The sequence below is a fragment of the Somniosus microcephalus genome, chromosome 34 (genome assembly GCF_052327205.1).
Source record: "Somniosus microcephalus isolate GS21.2 chromosome 34, FLI_Smic_1.0, whole genome shotgun sequence".
Taxonomy (NCBI): Eukaryota; Metazoa; Chordata; class Chondrichthyes; order Squaliformes; family Somniosidae; genus Somniosus; species Somniosus microcephalus.
The window spans coordinates 27493102-27515250 of record NC_141020.1 but is presented as its reverse complement, the minus strand read 5'-3'; the positions used below and the strand labels follow the sequence as shown (position 1 = coordinate 27515250).

The 22149-nt window shown below is 50.5% G+C and overlaps 1 protein-coding gene across 1 annotated transcript in view; it reads left to right on the top strand.

Annotated features, from left to right (window-relative positions):
• Positions 1-20636, top strand: part of timm50 (translocase of inner mitochondrial membrane 50 homolog (S. cerevisiae)) — a 186774-nt gene extending 166138 nt beyond the window's left edge. Inside the window, exons 8-10 of the mRNA XM_085973600.1 lie at positions 9278-9434; positions 16753-16859; positions 18964-20636. Of these exons, the coding sequence (XP_085829726.1) occupies positions 9278-9434; positions 16753-16859; positions 18964-19065 (366 nt within the window). The 3' untranslated portion in view covers positions 19066-20636. The remainder of the gene's footprint in view (positions 1-9277; positions 9435-16752; positions 16860-18963) is intronic.
• Positions 20637-22149: the final 1513 nt, after the last annotated feature.

Sequence of the window (22149 nt, the reverse complement as noted above, 5' to 3'; positions counted from 1 at the left end):
TCACGGCAGCTGGGGAATTTAAATGCAGTTAATTAAGTAAATCTGGAATAAAAAGCTAGTATCAGTAATGGTGACCATGAAACTACCGGATTGTCGTCAAAGGCCATCTGGTTCACTAATGTCCTTTAGGGAAGGAAATCTGCTGCCCTTACCCGGTCTGGCCTAGACGTGACAACCACAGCAATGTGCTTGACTCCTAACTGCCCTCTGAAATGGCCACTCCGTTGTACCAAACCGCTACAACGCACCTCACGGACTGCGGCGGTTCAAGGCGGCGGCTCACCACCACCTTCTCACTGGCAATTAGGGATGGGCAATAAATGCCGGCCTTGCCAGCGAAGCCCACATCCTGTGAATAAATTAAAATTAAATTAAGTTTAGTGCCTCCGTTTCCCCACACTGGTTGAGATCAGCTGACTCAACTCAGACCAGAGATGGAACTTGGGAGCTTCCTGTCTGGAGAAACTTACTGAGCCACTGGGGCAAGCGTCAGCAAATGAATTTGAAATGGTGGTGAAAGTATTTGACTGAAGGTTATTCCAATGAAATTAATTCCAATTGAATTCTGCAAAGCAAATTTTACAGTCCCATAAAAGTGCTGGCAGATTTTTTTTTTAAAGGACGAGAGTCTTCTTCTTTAAGTTGGTTTTATGGGATATTTTATGAGGCCAGGGCACATAGCATAGAATGTTGTTTAAGGTACATTTTCTTTTGTTTTAAGGTATGTTTGAAGGGATAATTGCTAGTCCTAGCCCCTTTAGGGCTACCCCGGATCAGGCGTATTCCTCAGACGTTCACTTTCAACTAAAGTTTGAAGTAGCCGAATCCTAAAGACACTTATTTGGGTCTAAAGGTCCGGACTATCTCCCTAAAGGAAAGGAACAACCTGAAAATGTTACCGTCCTCCAGATAGCACTTTTAATAAGTTTAGCTAGACTGTAACTTCGGATATTATGAGGGTCCGGAAAACTCCCTCAGAATTTTGCAACTCCTCACCAAAGAGTAGACAGAGATTGAGTTCGCGAGTTTTTGATACAGAAGACTTATCACAGAAACCCCACAGTGCAGATAGAGGCCATTTCGGCCCATCGAGTCTGCACTGACACATATCCCACCCGATCCCCGTAACCCCTACACCAACACATATCCCACCCTATCCCCATATTTAATCCCCCTAACACTAAGGGTCAATTTATCATAGCCAATCATCCTAACCCGCACATCTTTGGACTGTGGGAGGAAACCGGAGCACCCGGAGGAAACCCACGCAAACACGGGGAGAATGTGCAAACTCCACACAGACAGTCACCCGAGGCCGGGTCCCTGGCGCTGTGAGGCAACAGTGCTAACCACTATGCCACCGTGTGAGACAATTCTAAAAAATATAGATTTATTAAAGAACCGACATGTCATTTACAGTTGGTGAGTCAATCGCGACATTAACAGTTCTATTATCAGAGAACCTTATTCTCAAATCTTAACTTCGCTACAGTTTTACAGTTCTTAGTTTTCTACAGGATATCCACCAAAATCAAAAACCTTTGATACCCGAGGTACAAAAAGTTGGAGATTAACAGAGCCGCCTCTGAAGCCGAGAATCGCCTTGCCCCTTTAAAGCGAGTCTACTATCCCATTTGAGTGTTCAATATTTATACCCTATTCCAGTGGTATTTCCTTTACGGTTTTCTGCTGATATAAGCTAATTATCTCTAGTCATTTTTCTGCTGATCCCTGCAATTCTTAGTCACCTCAGCTGGTAGCATTACAGAATTATGTCTCTTCTCTAGGTGTTCTAAGTTTACCATAAAAAACGGTGTAACGGCAGGTGTGTGTTTTACTTGATGTCATTTTTACAAAGGCAGATGTTTGCGCTTCTTTACGAAGTGTAAATTGGAACACCTTGTCCAGGGTGAACCATTGTCTTGTTCCCAAAGGTTCAGCCTACCGGAGCCTTTAACCTTCTGTTTCAATAAGGCTATTGATTCAGTGTCAACAGCCATCTTATCTCTATAGCCAGAATACTTTCACAGCTTTTTCATCGTTCGGTTTCTCGATTTCCAGACCCAGTTTGTCATGTTTCAGTAAGGCCGGAATTCTTTCATAGAATGGTGTCTTTTTCTGAATCGGTTATATGGCTTATTCCTTCACATGTTCTCTCATCCACTACCCCGCCTCCACTTTTCTCCTCTCTCCTGGAGGTAATGAACAATGTCCCCTCTAATTTTTATTTTAGGTGCGCAGTCCCTTTAACTGGCCCAATCAAATTTGCGCACATGCACGGTTTCTTCAGTGTAAAAGCCGGTGAGCGGCCTGCGCGGGACCTTCAGACCGCCGTGCGGCTTAGCGGGAATGTTGGTAAGGACTTATGCTGGGGTACTGTTCCATGTGCCAGCAGGTATCTGCTGCCTCACCCGAGTATGTGTGAGCATAGTCTGAGTATCAACAGGCTAATTTGTTATTGCTCCATGTCTGTCTACACATTCACGCACTTTCCCAGCTTTGGTTAATCCATGACCATCAGGAGTGGGAAATTCAGCTGCTTTCCATTCCATAGCCCCGGATGGTGTGCTTCATTTCCTGGCTTATTGACCTCAGCTGGGGCAGCCCCTGGGCTAGAGAGCGGGAAAGCCAGCAGGATTTCCACTCTAACCACTAGCCACTGACCCCTGCAGAAACGGGTGGATTTTGGGCGAGAAGATTGGGCCTCACTGTGGAAAAACCTCGCGGAACCTGCTGAAGCTCTAGGTTTGGTCAGAAGAATGGCCAGTTGGCCGAGATACCGTAGAGCTGCGGGCACCGATGGAACTGCTCCACAGCGAAAGTCGTCATCTTCGGAAGAGATGGGGAGAAAATTAGGCTGAATAAATGGCGTGGCACATTGCATCACCTTTGCCACAAAATAGAGATTCTGGCCTGAGATCATAGTCGTACAGCACATTTGGAGGCTCTTTGAGCGAGCTAGCCAATTAGTCCCACTCCCCTGCTCTTTCCCCATAGCTGTGTAAATGTTTTCCCTTCAGGTATTTATCCAGCTCCCTGTTGAAACTTACTATTGAATCTGCTTCCACCGCCCTTTCAGGCAGCGTGTTCCAGATCACAACCACTCGCTGCGTAAAAAAAAATGTTTCCTCACATGGCCTCTGGTTCTTTTACCAATCACCTTCACTCTGTGTCCTCTGGTTACCAACCCTCCTGCCACTGGAAACAGTCTCTCCTTATTTACTCTATTTAACCCTTCATAATTTTAAGTACATCTGTTATAAACCCCTTAACCTTCTCTGCTCTAAGGAGAACAACCCCAGCTTCTCCAGTCTCTCCACATAACTGAAGTCCCTCATCCCTGGTACTTTTCTAGTAAATCTCTTCTGCACCCTCTCCAAGGTCTTGACACACATGTTCCCAATCACTCTGGCATGTTGCATGACGTAGTAAGGGGAAATACAGTGGGAGGGATGGGGGGGAATGATGTTCCAGTTTCTAAAAGAACCTGGTATGGTTCCTAGCCGCACGGATCAGGAGAATTTTTCCCTTGGCTATGTAATGAGCCTGAAAGGAATAGAAGGTTATGCTGATGGGGTTAGATGAAGTAGGGTGGGAGGAGGCTCATGTGGAGCATTAACACCGGCATGGACCGGTTGGGCCGAATGGCCTGTTTCTGTGCTGTAAATTCTATGTAATAAATAATAAAAAAATAATAATGGACACTGAGGACAGTTGTACAGGCTACATTTATGTAGCACCTTTAACAAAGCAAAATGTATCAAAATGCTTCACAAAAGGGAGTTGGGGTGAAATTGGGACACTGAGCAGGGATTTTGGGAAGAGTTAGGGCAGATGACCACAGGCACGGTCAGATAATAGATTTTGTGAAAGTGTTTGACGGTGGAGGGGATTTGGGAAAGACTTTGTGAGCCGGACGGTGGAGGGGATTTGGGAAAGACTTTCAGTGAGCTGGATCGTGATGGTTGAAACCTCTGCACCCAGTGGAATGGAGGAAGATGGATGCCCACTAGTCTAGATTCAGAGGAGCAGAGGGACGTGAGTTGGGGTGTAAGGCTGGACGAGGTTGCAGAGATAGAGTGGAGTGAGGCCATGGAGGGAATTGTAGGTGCAGATGTTGAAGTCAGTGTTGAAAGATGGGGCAATAGCAATGGTTGGCATAGGGCAGCGGTGGTAAGTAAGTGGTGATAGAAAGGGGTTGGTGGAGTTCCAAATGGGTTAGAATTTGTGTTTGGGAAACTGACGAGGATTGCGTTGAGCCTAGAGGTTACATAAGAACATAAAACGTTCCTAGGAACAGGAGTAGGTCATTTGGCCCCTCGAGCCTGCTCCGCCATTCAGTAAGATCATGGCTGATCTGATCTTGGCCTCAACCCCACTTCCCTGCCCGCTCCCCATAACCCTCGACTCCCTTATCGTTCAAAAATCTGTCTATCTCCACCTTAAATACATTCACTGACTCCGCCTCCACAGCTCGCTGGGGAAGAGAATTCCAAAGATTCACAGCCCTCTGAGAGAAGAAATTCCTCCTCATTTCCATTTTAAATGGGTGCCCCCTTATTCTGAAATTATGCCCCCTAATTCTAGATTCCCCCACGAGAGGAAACGTCCTCTCTGCATCTACCCTGTCAAGCCCCTTCAGAATCTTGTGTTTCAATAAGATCCCCTCATTCTTCTAAACTCCAATGAGAATAGGCCCAACCTGCTCAACCTTTCTTCATAAGACGACCCCTTCATCTCCGGAATCAACCTCGTGAACCTTCTCTGAACTGCCTCCAATGCAAGTATATCTTTCCTTAAATAAGGACACCAAAACTGTACGCAGTTCTCCAGGTGTGGTCTCACCAACGCTCTGTACAGTTGTAGCAGGACTTCCCTACTTTTATACTCCATTCCCTTTGCAATAAAGGCCAACATTGCATTTATTTACAATGACATAAATTAGCCTTTCAATTGTTTCGGGCTTGGCTTTAGAACGGAGATGGAAGTAGGAAGTCCCTGGTGGTGGACTGGATTGGTCGAAACATCAGCTTGGGGTAATAACATGACACTAAAATTGTGTACAGTCTGGTTTAGTCTGACCTAGCAGTCACGGGGGCAGTGGGATCAGGCTGGGACAGGGAGTTTCTGACGAGAATTAAACTGGGTGGATTTAGTCTTGACAAATAATGGAGAAAGTTCTGGCTCATCTGTAACTTGATGTTGGGCAGCCTGTTGGGACAGCACGGCCACTGCCAGGGAATCGAATGTGGTGGTGGAGGGGTAAAGCTGAGTGTCATTGGCATACATATGGAAGCAGACCACATGGATGATGTCTCTCGAGGGCTGAAGAATAGAAGCGGCGGTGGGGGGGGGCCAAGGGCCGAATCTTGAGGCAGAGTGGAGGTGACCATGTTGGGCAAGGTTAAGGAGATATTCGCAGGAAATGTGCTCGTACTTCGCGAGCTAGAAACACCCGTTAAAGGGCAGCCGCTTAGGTGAACAGTGGAGGAGACGTGGAATGGTTGAATGTTTCTAAGGGCACTGAGAGGTTAAGAAAGATGAGATGGGGATACTGCAGTCACCGTATCATTGGTAGTTTTGACCAGGGCAGGCACAGTGCTGTGGGTGAGACAGAAGTCGGGTGCAAAGATTGAGAGGGAGAGTTGGGACGCGATGGTGCATTCATCCTTGCTTAGATTAGCTAGCTCAACACAGACTTGGGACCAAACCTCGCATCTTCATGGTATGTAAAGCTCCGATCCACAGATTTCTCATTTGCAAGGCTATATATCGGCAAATAACCTGGAGAGCACTTAATCTATTCACCAAATGACAGCAGATGTAATCCTGTTTGTTTCTTATTGTGCCATGGAAATGTTACTATAGAAATCTGGTGTTGCTTTCACAGCCTTTGATGTTTCGCCCTCATTCAAGTTGATAATGTTCGGGTTTAATATCGGATGTCTGCAAAGTGGAAACATGCGAACCCTCGACAGGTTTCTCTGCGAGCCATCAGACTGCTCCTTTAATGCACTGCAAGTTTCTATGGAGTGAGCGTCGATTGAATTGTAATTCATTAGGAGGTTCTGCTGCTATGAAGGGGTGACCTATAACAGCTTTATTAGTATTTGACTCTGGTCAAATAATGACTGATGTACTCTGCTCGGGAACAGATGGGTTTCCAATAATTAGATTAAACAATCTGGCAATTCTATATCTGCAGATGGTGGTAGCAGCCTATTTAATAATTTTTATTAATATGGAATTCACCCTGACTTTGTTTTGAATTTTCTTTTCAATTATTACCAATTTTCCCCCCGTGTCTCATCACTAATTTTTCTCCCCTGCTGTCCCCTTGTTTCCTGACTCTGTTCCCGGCCCTGCCCTCCCCGCGGCTCCCTGGCCCGGCCCTGCCCTCCCCGCGGCTCCCCGGCCCTGCCCTCCCCGCGGCTCCCTGGCCCGGCCCGGCTCTCCCCGCGGCTCCCCGGCCCGGCCCTGCCCTCCCCGCGGCTCCCCGGCCCGGCCCTGCCCTCCCCGCGGCTCCCTGGCCCGGCCCTGCCCTCCCCGCGGCTCCCTGGCCCGGCCCTGCCCTCCCCGCGGCTCCCTGGCCCGGCCCTGCCCTCCCCGCGGCTCCCTGGCCCGGCCCTGCCCTCCCCGCGGCTCCCTGGCCCGGCCCTGCCCTCCCCGTGGCTCCCTGGCCCGGCCCTGCCCTCCTCGCGGCTCCCCGGCCCTGCCCTCCCCGCGGCTCCCCGGCCCAGCCCTGCCCTCCCCGCGGCTTCCCGGCCCTGCCCTCCCCGCGGCTCCCTGGCCCGGCCCGGCTCTCCCCGCGGCTCCCCGGCCCGGCCCTGCCCTCCCCGCGGCTCCCCGGCCCGGCCCTGCCCTCCCCGCGGCTCCCTGGCCCGGCCCTCCCCGCGGCTCCCTGGCCCGGCCCGGCCCTGCCCTCCCCGCGGCTCCCTGGCCCGGCCCGGCCCTGCCCTCCCCGCGGCTCCCTGGCCCGGCCCTGCCCTCCCCGCGGCTCCCTGGCCCGGCCCTGCCCTCCCCGCGGCTCCCTGGCCCGGCCCTGCCCTCCTCGCGGCTCCCCGGCCCTGCCCTCCCCGCGGCTCCCCGGCCCAGCCCTGCCCTCCCCGCGGCTTCCCGGCCCTGCCCTCCCCGCGGCTCCCTGGCCCGGCCCGGCTCTCCCCGCGGCTCCCCGGCCCGGCCCTGCCCTCCCCGCGGCTCCCCGGCCCGGCCCTGCCCTCCCCGCGGCTCCCTGGCCCGGCCCTCCCCGCGGCTCCCTGGCCCGGCCCTGCCCTCCCCGCGGCTCCCTGGCCCGGCCCTGCCCTCCCCGCGGCTCCCTGGCCCGGCCCTGCCCTCCCCGCGGCTCCCTGGCCCGGCCCGGCCCTGCCCTCCCCGCGGCTCCCTGGCCCGGCCCGGCCCTGCCCTCCCCGCGGCTCCCTGGCCCGGCCCTGCCCTCCCCGCGGCTCCCTGGCCCGGCCCTGCCCTCCCCGCGGCTCCCTGGCCCGGCCCTGCCCTCCCCTCGGCTCCCCTGCCCTGTCCTCCTCTCCTCTCCCCGGCCCTGCCCTCCCCTCCCCTCCTCTCCTCTCCCCTCCCCGGCCCTCCCCTCGGCTCCCTGGCCCGGCCCTGCCCTCCCCTCGGCTCCCCTCCCCTCCCCTCCCCTGCCCTCCCCTCGGCTCCCCTCCCCTCGGCTCCCCTCGGCTGCCCTCCCCTCCCCTGCCCTCCCCTCGGCTCCCCTCCCCTGCCCTCCCCTCGGCTCCCCTCCCCTGCCCTCCCCTCGGCTCCCCTCCCCTGCCGTCCCCTCGGCTCCCCTCCCCTGCCCTCCCCTCGGCTCCCCTGCCCTGCCCTGCCCTCCCCTCGGCTCCCCTGCCCTGCCCTCCCCTCGGCTCCCCTGCCCTGCCCTCCCCTCGGCTCCCCTGCCCTGCCCTCCCCTCGGCTCCCCTGCCCTGCCCTCCCCTCGGCTCCCCTCCCCTGCCCTGCCCTCCCCTCGGCTACCCTGCCCTGCCCTCCCCTCGGCTGCCCTCCACTCGGCTGCCCTCCCCTCCCCTCGGCTGCCCTCCCCTCCCCTCGGCTGCCCTCCCCTCCCCTCGGCTGCCCTCCCCTCCCCTCGGCTGCCCTCCCCTCCCCTCGGCTGCCCTCCCCTCCCCTCGGCTGCCCTCCCCTCCCCTCGGCTGCCCTCCCCTCCCCTCGGCTGCCCTCCCCTCCCCTCGGCTCCCCTCCCCTCGGCTCCCCTCCCCTGCCCTCCCCTCGGCTCCCCTCCCCTGCCCTCCCCTCGGCTCCCCTCCCCTCGGCTCCCCTCCCCTGCCCTCCCCTCCCCTCGGCTCCCCTCCCCTGCCCTCCCCTCCCCTCGGCTCCCCTCCCCTGCCCTCCCCTCCCCTCGGCTCCCCTCCCCTGCCCTCCCCTCCCCTCGGCTCCCCTCCCCTGCCCTCCCCTCGGCTCCCCTCCCCTGCCCTCCCCTCGGCTCCCCTCCCCTCGGCTCCCCTGCCCTGCCCTCGGCTCCTCTGCCCTGCCCTCGGCTCCTCTGCCCTGCCCTGCCCTCGGCTGCCCGGCCCTCACTTCCCTCCCCTCGGCTGCCCGGCCCTCACTTCCCTCTGCTCCGCTCCCCGGCCCTCCCCCCTTCTCTGCTCCCCTGCCCTCCCCTCGGTTCCGCTCCCCTCGGCTACCCGGCCCTCACTTCCCTCCGCTCCGCTCCCCGGTCCTCCCCTTGGCTGCCCGGTCCTCCCCTTGGCTGCCCAGTCCTCCCCTGCCCAAAGTGGCCATTCATCCTCTATGGACCTAGACAATGTCAGCATGTTATTTACAACCAAGCCCAATTCGGGCCTCACACAACATCCACACATGCATTTCAAAGAGGGGTCCCTGAGTAACGAACCCTGGCTGTTATTTCCCTCCCTCCCCCCAACCCAGGGGGCACATCAGAGTTCGCAAGTGCCCAACTGCTGAGATCAGTTAGCTCGGCACAGGAAAGGAATTGTTCCCCTCTCTCCTCCTGAAAAGGTTGGCTGGTACGGTGATACAGTTCGACAGGCGCTAATCGTGCTTCAGCTCCTAACCCACATTAGCATTCTTCATCAGTGGGTCTCGTCCACGTCAGCATGCCATTCAGCTCTGGGAGGCATCACAGCCAAGCCTGATCTGGTCTTCACACACGCACACTGACATTGGCTGAAAGCATAGCCTGAGAATCAAACGTGGGACTTCCTTGCTTGGTATACCAGTGCCTTCGCTGAGCCGTCGGGCGCTCTTCATATATATGTTTAATATGGAATTGTGTTGAATTTTCATAATTTCTCTCTTGTAGGACGTTTCCTGCCTGAACAGGGATCCTTCCAAGGTTATAATCGTGGATTGTAAGAAGGAGGCTTTCAGCCTCCAGCCCTTCAACGGTATTGCACTAAAGAAATGGGATGGAAATTCTGATGACCGAACCCTGTATGAACTTGCGGCATTCCTGAAAAGTAAGTTCCCATCTGCCAGCTGGTTGGCGATGTTCTTTGTTCTGTGGATTCTCATGAGTGAGGTTCCCTCGAAGGCGTTGTGACACTGAGTCAAATTGGCTGGATAGTCGGGTAATTTTTTTTTGGAGTCTGAACTTAACCCCCACCCCTCCAGTTGAACAAACAAGAGCTTCTTAAAGTTTGCATAACAAATACTGCAACTGGTGTCTTAACAGTTAATCATAGCAAAGCTGCGAGGAGGCATATGTGCCCAAGACCTGTAGGTCAATTATGACAATCTGGTTATTTGGCCTTTGTGTTTTATTAATGTATTTTTTTCCTCCTCTTTTCACTGTTGATGGAGATTAACCCATTCACCACGCACTGCCATTGTGATGCCACTTGCTGTAGATCATGTCGCTCCGAGCAGCTGCAGTGATGCCATCTGGCATCTTTCTAGGACCAAGGTCCACGCTGGGAACAATGCCAAATGGCTTCTTTAGTTATGAACGAGTTAAATATTTGTTGTGCCTTTTGAATGAACTGGAGTAAGAAGGTCACAGAGGCTAAAGAGAAGCTGTGACACTGAAGGTTTGAAGAGGATCTGGTGTGCTTAAAATTGCATTGTGCTGGGCTAAATTATGTGGTTCTCTGATTAGCATTAAATTTAATGTCAAGAAGCTTGAGCTACAGACTTTTCTGCCCCTTTCTATCAGACTGTTGCCTCCAGTGGTAAGAGCACCATCGGAGGAAACCCTGCAATATGAATTACCCAGTGCTAGCAGGCCTCTCACTGAAAGTGTCAGAACTGAATAGGCACTGCTTGTGGCACTTATCTGCTGTCTGGACGATACCCGCGGGCAGACTAACCTCTCCACTTGCCAATATGGGCAGCAATGTGCTTTCACCATCGCTGGCATGGATAGGTCGTTTCCTGACATCAGCAGAAGGCCCCAGCCAGACTGGTAAAGCCGCATTCACAGTTGCTTTGAGATTGCGCTCACAACGTCTGCACGGTTACCCTTTCCCTGTGGTTGCTGAATCTACCTCATGGTGGACAGAGGGCACGATTACCATAAAATGCAAGAGGCACTATGTCTAACGAGAAGGTTAAAGCGACACAGGAGGCTGGCAAAGCAATACACTTTCTTGAAAAGTGGCAAGATGTTTGCACACACAAAGGCCTGCTTGCAAATTCTGTGCCTTGACTGGATTGAGAAGCTGAACAGAGATCAGACATTTCCCCACATGAAGATCGGTAAGTTTTGAGGGTGAGGCGCCCCAGGTCACTTTTGTGACTCCCAGAAACCAGACACACATGCACTCTCCCACATGGGTCATTGAATTGGAAGAGGTCACCTGGCTGATTTTGCTTCCCTAACTGGGGAACGTCTGCCCTGCGTGTAAGCTGGGTGAGAAATAACTTCAGGATTGAGGGCATCTGTGTTCAGATATCGTTTCAAAAGTATGTGACGGCAAGGACTAGTGAATTGCTGTCTTTGTGGTGGTGATGCAGCGTGATTGGACACCAGCATCAGAGGTTGGAGTGGAGCACGCATGGATTTAGTCTCCCACTCTACAGTTCTCCCAGCCTCAAGCGGGTTGCTGTAGCCCAAGTACCGAGCCAGGAGGAGAAAATTAGCGAGCTGCAGTTGCACGCTCTTGGTCAGCTTAAAAGCACAATTGGCTGAGATCTGGGAGAAGGACCCACACCTGGGATCTTCCTGCTCTGTGTGGCTTAACACATCAGGTGGGGCGATTTCCCACTGTGCCGGTCGAAAGAAAGCTCTCCACCCTAATCCCACTTTCCAGCTCTTGGTCCGTAGCCCTGTGGGTTACGGCACTTCAAGTGCATATCCAAGTACTTTTCAAATGTGATGAGGGTTTCTGCCTCGGCCACCCTTTTCAGGCAGTGAGTTCCAGACCCCCACCACTTTCTGGCTGAAAAGTTCTCCTCAACTCCCCTCTAAACCTCCGACCAATTACTTTAAATCTCTGCCTCCTGGTTCTTGACCCCTCTGCTAAGGGAAATAGGTCCTTCCTATCCGCTCTATCTAGGTCCCTCACTTTTTATACACCTCAATTAAATCTCCACTCAGCCTCCTCTGTTCCGAAGAAAATAACCCCAGCCTATCCAATCGTTCTTCAAAGCTAAAATTCCCCAGCCCAGGCAACATCCTCGTAAATCCCCTCTGTACCCCCTCTAGTGCAATCACATCCTTCCTGTAATGTGCTGACCAAAAATGTAATCCCTCTGGTAGAGCTGTAAATTTCCCCTCGATTTTATTTAATTACTGGGAGTAATCTAAAGTTTCACTTTGGAGCTGTCAGTGGCCTCGTTGATATGACTTGGAGTGCAGACTCCAGTCTGTCAACAGTCTGTGATCTTGTGGTTACTGTCGGACAGTAAACACACTTCACATTGTTCTGTCTTGGTAACTCGGTGGAATTTGGAGCTATTCTTTTTTAAACTTAGATTATTTTGGAGAAAACTGTGCTCCTTGATGGCTTAGTCTGTAAAGAAAGAACTTGCATTTGTGCAACACCTTTGACATCCTCAGGACTTCCCAAAGCGCTTCGCAGCCAATGAAGTACTTTTGAAATGCGGTCGCCGTTGTTATGTAGGCCCGTGCGGCCGCCAATTTGCGCACAGCAATATCCCAGAAACAGCAATGAGATAAATGACCGGCTGATCTGTTTTAGATGGTGTTGATTAAGGGAGGAACGTTGGCCAAGGTGACAGGAGAACTTTCTGTTCTTCGAGTAGTGCCTTGGGATCTTTTACAACCACCTGAACAGGCAGATGGAGTCTCGACGGTGCAGTACTCCCTCAGTACCGTGCTGAAGTTTCAGCCCAGATTATGTGCCCAAGTCCTGGAGTGTGGCTTGCATTTAACAACTTCTGATTCAGCGGCGTGTGCTATCAATTAAGCCAAGGCACCATATAATGTGATGCTGAGCTCTATGGGCCAGAAGGTCTTAGGTTCACGTTCCCCATCTGTGCCCTTACTGGGATGTTACAATTGACCTGAATCCCATGAGATTAGGGAGCGGACAAACAATGCAGGTTAACCACCTCTGACTGCTATTCGATGTGTATGTGCTGACATTGGGGGAGTACAGGATTGGGCACCCCTGTGATGCTCTCCATCCTCCAATAGTCTGATGACATTTAATGTCTTGGCTGACACACGAAGAATGGCTACTTGTCAGTACTTTCAGGCAAGTAGCTCTGCAGCTGTGGAGCCATTAGAAAGAAAAGAAAGACCTACATTTCTATAGCGCCTTTCACGACCTCAGGCCGTCCCAAAGCGCTTTACAGCCAATGAAGTACTTTTTGAAGTGTAGTCGCTGTTGTAATGTAGGAAACGCAGCAGCCAGTTTGCGCACAGCAAGCTCCCAGAAACAGCAATGTGATAATGACCAGATAATCTATTTTTAGTGATGTTGATTGAGGGATAAATATTGACCAGGACACTGGGCGATAACTCCCCTGCTCCTCTTCGAACTAGTGCCCTGGGATCTTTTACATCCACCTGTGAGAGCAGACGGGACCTCGGTTTAACGTCTCATCTGAAAGATGGCACTTCTGACAGTGCAGCACTCCCTCGGCACTGCATTGGAGTGTCCGCCTAGATTTTTGTGCTCAAGTCTCTGGAGTGGGCCTTGAACCCTCACCCTTCTGTCCCAGAGGCGGGAGAGTGCTGCCCACTGAGCCGTGGCTGACACCGTGAAGAGCCAAATTACCCAGCAAGAGTCCGTATCGGGGAAAATTAAAAGAAAATCTTTGGTGCATTGCAGCTTTAAATGGCAGTGGACAGATGATGCTTTTCTTTAAAATTTCATGCAGGAAATGTACATTATTGATGGTGGATTCCGCTGGTCTCTGGTGTATTCCGTATAATAGTTGCTTTCAGTTGGATTAAGTTGGTATCTGGTGTCCAGTTTAAAGAGGTGGATTTTTTTTTAAACTTGTAAAAAATAATCAACAGGACAGACTTCCGTAAAAATGAATGGGAACAAATTGTGAAACCTGTACAAACAGATGCCTGAAAAAAGGGCACTTATTGAGACCCCCAAATAACTTGCATGGTAAAATATACAAGAGGCACTCTGAAACCACGGACACTGGCAAATTGCAAACTATGGACAGCCTCCAATGCACCAAGCCCTTTTACAACTTTAAACACTGGACACCCGGGTCCGCACAAGAAGGCAGCGGGTTTTGTGAAAGAAACCGCTTCTGTGGAATGGTGAGCTCTCACCCAGCATCCATAGCGGCAGAGAAAGCACTCTATCTCTGGGATTGAATGCTTGCCTGGCTCTCTGCCAGGGATAGAGGGCTTTCTCTGCTGCTGTGGATGCTGGGTAAAGAACTCCTCATTCCACACAAGCTGTTTCTTTCACGGAAGCCACTGCCTCCTCGCGCTGATCTGCATGCACTGACCTCGCCAGCCTCCCGAATCGAGGAAGGCGCGTGCCAGCAGCGAGAAGGGGCCGTCTTTTCCTGCCCCCTCCCCCGCACCGCGCCCATACACTTTCAGCAGCTGTTGGCAGCTCCTCTCTCTCCCCCTGGCCTTGCCATCGTCGTCTTCCCCTCTGATGGTGGGTCCGCTCCTTTGAGCAGCTCCGACTTTGGAGAGTGATTGTGGCTGGCTGTCCCGAGTCTGCTGCTCTCCTACAGTGATGGACAAGCCTGTGAGCCAGTCTTCCTGCAGACTCACTGCTCCACCAGAAAACAACAGTTTCCCTCCTACAGACATAATGTGACCTTTTGTGTCTTTCCACCCAAATGATCTCAAGCCGTTCCAGACTTGCCTTTTGGAAGCTTCATCACATTTCTTCCCCCCCGTTTTGTCCTGTGACTGCCCTAATGATGGTAAGTAGAACAGAAAAACGTAGGCCATTACTGAAGGTACGCGCGCCGCAGGTGAGAGTGGTTTGAAATGAAACAGAAATTTAGACTGCAACACTGTTGTGAGCAGATGTGTGGGGGGCAGAGATTCTTAACATTGTTACTTCTGATCATAACCTCAGCTGGATCTTCAAGATTGTTGGAAAAATTATTACAGTACATACAACGACCATTTAGAAAATAAGGGCACCTGCGCAAAAAGGACAGCTGGTGCCAGTCCCCAAGGTGTCCGTAATTTACAAGTTTCACTATTTCTAAAAAAAAAAAAAGATGCATGGTTAACATTCTTGTTAATCCAAGGCCCATCTGGCTGATGTGAAAGATCCCAAGGAAGAGCAGGGAGTTCTCCCAGTGTCCTGGCCAGCATTCCTCCTTCAACCAACATCACCAAAACCAGATCCGATGGTCAGTTGCTGTTTGCGGGCCCTTGCTGTGTGCTAGTTGGCTGCTATGTTTGCCTGCATAGTAACCGTGACAGTGCCTACCGTTCAAAAGTAGTTTACTGATTGTAAAGCACTTCAGGATGTATTGGGGACACTGTACAGATGCAAGTTTGTTTGTTCCTTCATTCCTCCTCTCCTCTCCCACCTTGTTACCCAGCTGTCATTCCAGGCAGGAACGTCTGCTCCCTTACTTTGCCCAATGCCGATTTGAAACTGGCTGTTACTTGGCTGATGTCCTAGAGAGCCGTTGTCTCAGCATTCATCAGAAGATGATCACTCTTCCTCCGTGGTCTGCGTTTACTGGTTGCAATCAGCTACCTTTTTTTAATTTAGGATGTGGGCAATCCCTAATTGAAACAACTGAAATGGCTTACTCGGCCATTTCAGAGGGCAGTTAAAAGTCAACCACATTGCTGTGGGTCTGGAGTCACATATAGGTCAGACCGGGTAAGGACGGCAGATTTCCTTCCCTGAAGGACATCAGTGAACCAGATGGGTTTTCACGACAATCCAATAGTTTCATGGTCATTACTGACACTAGCTTTTTAGTCCAGATTTATTTAATTAACTGAATTTAAATTCCCCAGTTGCTGTGGTGGGATTTGAACTTGCGTCTCCGAATCATTAGTCCAGGCCTCTAGATTACTAGCCCAGTGGCATAACCACGATGCTGACGAGCTAAATCGTTATGGAGGTTATCACAGCGGAGTCTGATCTATCCTCACCTGAAGTTCACACAGCAGGAATCAGTGGATCAGGAGAGCTAACCTGGCTGATTTTTCCACCTCCCTAGGGGCAGGCATACTGAGGCCAATTGTAGTTTCCCCTGCCACTGTCCCAGCTCGGACTGGTTAAATGAACACTGGTCAAACCGAGACCTGACATCCAAACCATGTGCGTTTATCCATTGAGCCATCAGGCGACCTCTTGGAGCCAATTCTATAAATGCCACAGTGAAATATTATAGAAACATAGAAGATAGGAGCAGGAGTAGGCCTCTCGAGCCTGCTCCGCCATTCAATGAGATCATGGCTGATCATCCAAACTCGGTACCCTGTCCCTGCCTTCTCTCCATATCCCTTGATCCCTTTAGCCTTAAGAAATATATCTAACTCCTTCTTGAATATATTTAATGAATTGGCCACTACTGCCTTCTGTGGTAGAGAATTCCACAGGTTCACCACTCTCTGGGTGAAGAAATTCCTCCTCATCTCTGTCCTAAATGGCTTACCCCTTATCCTTAGACTGTGACCCCTGGTTCTGGACTGCCCGGCCATCGGGAACATCCTTCCTGCATCTAGTCTGTCTAGTCCTGTTAGAATTTTATAAGTTGCAATGAGATTCCCCTCTCATTCTTCTAAACTCCAGCGAGTATAAGCCCAATCAACCCAATCTCTCCTCATACGTCATTCCTGCCATCCCAGTTATCAGCCTGGTGAATCTTCGCTGCACTCCCTCCATGGCAAGAACATCCTTCCTTAGATAAGGCGACCAAAACTGCACACAATATTCAAGGTGTGGTCTCACCAAGGCCCTGTACAACTGCAGCAAGACATCCTTGTTCCTGTACTTGAACCCTCTCGCTACGAAGGCCAATATACCATTTGCCGCCTTAACCGCCTGCTGCACCTGCATGCTTACCTTCAGCGACTGGTGCACAAGGACACCCAGGTCTCGTTGCACTTCCCCTTCTCCCAATCTATTGCCATTCAGATGATAATCTGCCTTCCTGTTTTTGACACCAAAGTGGATAACCTCACATTTATCCACGTTATATTGCATCTGCCATGCTTCTGCCCAATCACCCAACCTGTCCAAATCATACTGGAGTTTCTTGGCATCCTCCCCACAGCACACACGCCCACACACAATTCCATAGTGGATTTCAAGCTTGCATTCTGTAGTTAATGTGGCGTTTCGATGTATTTCTGAGAGGAATGTACCAGCCCTGCCTCACTTTCCGATGTATTTTGCATTGCAGCAATTGCGGTGAGTGGGGTTGAAGATATCCGATCTGTACTGGAGAACTATGCGCTAGAAGATGATCCAATTGAAGCATTTAAAAAAAGACAAGAGCTGTTAGCACAGGTGAGAGTTCAGCAGTACGTGTCGATATATAAAATGATCTCAGTGGAAATGTGGGCAAAGTCTCTGCACCTCGCTTTCTCATGTTTTCAGTTTTTCTACCTGGGCAATCGGTGATGCTCACCTTTCCATTATTAATCTCTTGTGTCATTCCAAACACACAATTGCTTGATTTGTCATCTCTTTCTGGCCCCCTTGTATCATTTCCCAGTTGAGGAGTTACACAGCTGTCAAGTTGCTCTCAACTCGGTTGTCGAGAGGTGGAGAGGAGTGGCCATTATGGACTTGGCTATTGATTTTCCCCTCCCTCTGCTGGGAGAGTGACTTGTTGCTAGCCTCACAGTGGTCCATACCCTAGCATCCCATGCTGTGGCTGTTGGTACCATTGTGACGCACCACAGGGCTGCTTTGAGCCGACTTCCTTCACTCCCGGTAGAGGTTCATGGCGGCCTCGTCATCCTGGCCAAGGTGATTTTTGTTTATGTTTGAGCTTGCACATTGAGTGGATAGAAAGGACCTATTCCCTTAGTAGAAGGGTCAAAAACCAGGGAGCAGAAGTTTAAAGTAATTGGTAGAAGGATTAGAGGGGAGTTGAGGAGAACCTTTCACCCAGAGGGTGGCGGGGGTCTGGAACTCACTGCCCGAAAGGGTGGTCGAGATAGAAACATAGAAAAATAGGAGCATTTAAAAAGTACTTGGATAGGCACCTGAAGTGCTGTAACCTACAGGGCTGCGGACCAAGAGCTGGAAAGTGGGATTAGGGTGGAGAGCTCTTTCTCGGCCGGCACTGACACGATGGGCCGAATGGCCGCCTCCTGTGCCGTATGATTCGATGATAAATTTTTCTTCGCTCTGTGCAAGTCTAGAAGGTTGCACGTGTATAAGTTGTTTCCAAAATACAGTGAAATAGCCAAATTGCTGCATAATTTTAAATGAAGGGACTTGGAAAAAAATCATTATTGTCTTAAGATTTATCTTGGTATTAGCTTCGTTAATTGTCATGGTGTATAAAACAGCTTCACCCACAAATCATATCGTAACCTAATTTCACACATTTGTTGCAAAAATACATTTGTTTGAATACGTTGTCAAAACCATTACATTTGATTATAAAATTTCTGTGCAATTGGTTCCAATTTGTGTTTGATTGGCAGCTCTGTTTTCAACTTAACACACCGTTATTTAAATTCTGCTTGATCTTGGGCAGGTGTCGGCCGTGACTCGGTGGGCAGCTCTCTTGCATCTGAGGCCGAAGGTTGTGGGTTCAAGTCCCACTCCAGAGACTTGAGCACATCAGCCGGGCTGACACTCCACTGAGGGAGCGCTGCACTGTCGGAGGGTGCCGTCTTTTGGATGAGATGTTACACCGAGACCCCCATCTGCCCCCTCTGGTGGACGTAAAGATCCCTTGGCACTATTGGAACAAGAGCAAGGGAGTTCTCCCCTGTGTCACAGAATCACAGAAACCCCACAGTGCAGATAGAGGCCATTTCGGCCCATCGAGCCTGCATCGACACATATCCCACCCGATCCCCGTAACCCCTACACCAACGCATATCCCACCCTATCCCTGTAACCCCACGTATTTAATCTCCCTAACACTAAGGGTCAATTTATCATAGCCAATCAACCTAACCCGCACATCTTTGGACTGTGGGAGGAAACCGGAGCACCCGGAGGAAACCCACGCAAACACGGGGAGAATGTGCAAACTCCACACAGACAGTCGCCCGAGGCCGGATTCGAACCCGGGTCTCTGGCGCTGTGAGACAACAGTGCTAACCACTATGCCACCGTGCTGCCCGTGTCCTGGCCAGTATTTATCCCTCAGCCAATATTACTTAATAAAAAACAGATTATCTGGTCATTGCTCTTTGTGGGACCTTGCTGTGCGCAAATTGGCTGCCGCATTTCCTACGTTACAATGGTGATTACACTTCATTGACCTCATCGTGAAAGGCCCTGGACAAAGGCAAGTTATTTCTTTGGTCACGGTTTCAAAGGTACTTATCAGCCTGTCTGCAATGTTTTGGAGAGTTAGTCAAGCCAGATAGCTTTCATAGACAGCACTAACCTCTCTCTTTGGTTTCTGTTCCCCCAATCCCAGGAAGAACAGCAGCGAATAACTGATCTATCGCAGCAAAAGTCGTCTAGCCTCTCCCTCGGATCCTTGACGAGCAAACTATGGCATCGGTCCAAACCGCAGTAACACGCAAGCCTGACGTCCAGTCCCATGTTCCCTCTGTATTACAGAGTTACCTAGAGAAGCCTGGCCCATCGCTCCGGGCTGGAGCAAGCAATGGTGTCTTCACCCTGGGGTTGTGCGTACAGTGAAAGCTGTTACCAGACGAAGTCCAGTTAAATTTCGTACTATACTACCCCTTCGGCGAGCAGGGTTAGATATGGAAGACAACACAGAGACGGAATACTGGTCACTATTATCCCATTACAAGTCCTGATATTGGCTACCATTTTGGATGTACTGACATGATTTGAATACCGGGGAATAGTCACGTTTGATCCACTGTCATTAGCTTGTTACAGTATGTGTTTTAGTTAAGTGGAGGAATTGCCCTTTTTTTTTAAACTACAGTTTTTTTTTTTACATGCCAGCAGTTAAATCGTGGTAAAGTTACACTGGGGGTGGGGTGGGGGAAAATCTTATCATTGTGACTGTAAAGAGTACTAACCGTACTGACTATTAAATCTGCTCACGGGTTTTTACACAGTGCCTGTAAAACGGCGTCCACCAAAATTTAGTTTTCCTTTTGATTTTTGTACAATCAATACAATTTCCCGTCTCTAGCATTCTGTAAATGATGTGCATATGAAACCGAATGTAGTTCAGTGAAGTGTTTAATAAAATTATGAAGGCAAACAGCGGGGGATTTAAATTCCACATCAATCTCATGGCAGTCGAAAGCAGCGTTGGAGTGTCTATGTGGAACCGGTTCCATGTTTGTAACAGTAGTGTGTTTTGGACAGTCCCAATCTTGCTGTGTTGAACATTGTTGGAGCATGCAATGCCTGTGCTTATTTATACTGAACAATTGGGCCCATGTGTTTTGCAGGCATTGAATGGAGTCTGTGGTATCGGTGAATTTTGTCATATTTTCAGAGGCATAAATTTAACTTCATGGATCCCTTGCAAACCATACAGCCCTACCTGACGTTTAATTCCTTTCGTACCCCTTCTCAGGATTCCTGATATCGTACACCCCTAATCTCCAATGAGGCGAGCAGACAGGTGGCCTCTAAGTTTCTGAAGGGGCTTGTCCATAAGATGGTAAAAGAGGCTTGTTTGAAGATTTAAACAAAAGGGTTTTGGAGTGGATGCGAGGAAAGAAGTGGGCTTAATGAAGGAATTGCGTGTGCTGTTCTTAAACATTGGACGCAGAGAAACGATTTCTGCTGGCGGGGGAATCCAGAACAGGGTGGGGGGCATCATTTTAAAAGTAGGAGCCAGGCCATTCAGGAGTGATGTCAGGAAGCACTTTTCACACAGGGTAGTGGGAATATGGAACTCCCTTTTTCCCCCAAAGGCTGTGGTTTCTGGGGGTCAATTGGAGCTTTCAAGACAGAGATAGTTGTGTGTTGGGTATGGGTACCAAGGGATAGGGATCAATGGCAGGTAAATGGAGTTGAGATACAAATCAGCCTTGGTCTAATTGAACGGCGAAGCAGGCTGGAGAGGCTGAACTCCTGTGGTCTTTATAATGTGTGCGTGTTGTTTTATTAAACCTCTACTCTAAACCAATTGAAATAAAAAGTTGTCATTGAGGTCTGAATTATTTTTTGAAGTGGGGTGGGGGGGAGAAGTCAAACTTATGTTTCTTTAAGAGGGAAGGAAATGCTATGATTGGTGGGCGAGGAAAAGGGTAAAATCAGTTACCAGTTTTGGAATATATATCTTGTGGACGGTCCTGCAGCTCTTGAGCTGGTCTTTAGATGCGAGTGTAACCTGCTCCAGTGCAGCTTTAAAACGATCCATTAAGTAGTGTATGAGGAGGCCCGGAGTGACTTGCCCTTCCTTCACTCATCGCTCCCTCGTGATGGTTGAGATTGTAAACACATAATCGGGATATAACAATGCAAATTAGTATTATCCCATCAGCATGCTGTGTCACTGCTTCTCATTTTACACAGAATGGACAGCACGGAGACAGGCCATTCGGCCCAACCGGTCTATGCTGGTGTTTACTCTCCACACGAGCCTCCTCCCACCCCTCTTCATCTCACCCTATCACCATATCCTTCTATTCCTTTCTCCCTCATGTACTTCGCCACCTTCCCATTTAAATACATCTACGTTATTCACCTCAACGACTCCATGTGCTAGCGAGTTCCACATTCTTAACATTCAGACTAGCTCCCCTGATCTTTTAATGGGTGAATGGATCAGGAGGTGCAGCATTGAGCCATACCGACCAGAAGGTCTTGGCTTCAATCCCTGGCCATTCTGGTTTTTCTCTCGACATCTCCTTTCCTCTCCCGAAGGTGCTAACTCCTGTTGGTGTACGATTCTCCCGGCACCGGCGGCAATCCGCTACTTTGTCCAATCTGCCATTCCTCGTGTGTCAGCCTGGGCAGTCAGTGCTGGTAGGCTATTAGACTATCGGAAGGCATTTTATCTAACCCTGATCCTGTCCACCCAATTGCACGTTCCAGGATGTTCACTATAGACCAATTGGGACCAGGATACTCTGCTGGCTTGTTTTTGTCTCCTATCTCCCCCGTACAGCTGAATTGATGTGTAGTGCTGCTATGCCTGTGATCAGCAGACCAGGATCGTACCTTCCTAAGCTGTATGCCTTAGTACCGTTTGACGTTGGGTATCTAACCTCTGAGCCATGGCAATAATTTTGTTTTCTACCAATTGTCTCCTCTTCCCCCCAACACCACTGACTCATGTTGGGTCGCAGTTCCACAGGTACTATCGGCTGTATTGCTCTTGTGGAGCATAAATACTGGCATCGACCAGTTGGGCCAAATGGCCTATTTCTGTGCTGTAAATTCTGTGTAAAGATACAAAAAGTAGTCACAGAATCATAGAAGTTTACGGCACAGAAGGAGGCCATTCGGCCCATCGTGTCTGTGCCGGCTGAAAAAGAGCTCTCCAGCTTAATCCCACTTTCCAGCTCTTGGTCCGTAGCCCTGTAAGTTACGGCATTTCAAGTACTTTTTGAATGCGATGAGGGTTTCTGCCTCGGCCACCCTTTCAGGCAGAGAGTTCCAGACCCCCACCGTCCTTTGGGTGAAAAAAGTTCTCCTCAACTCCTCTCTAATCCTTCTA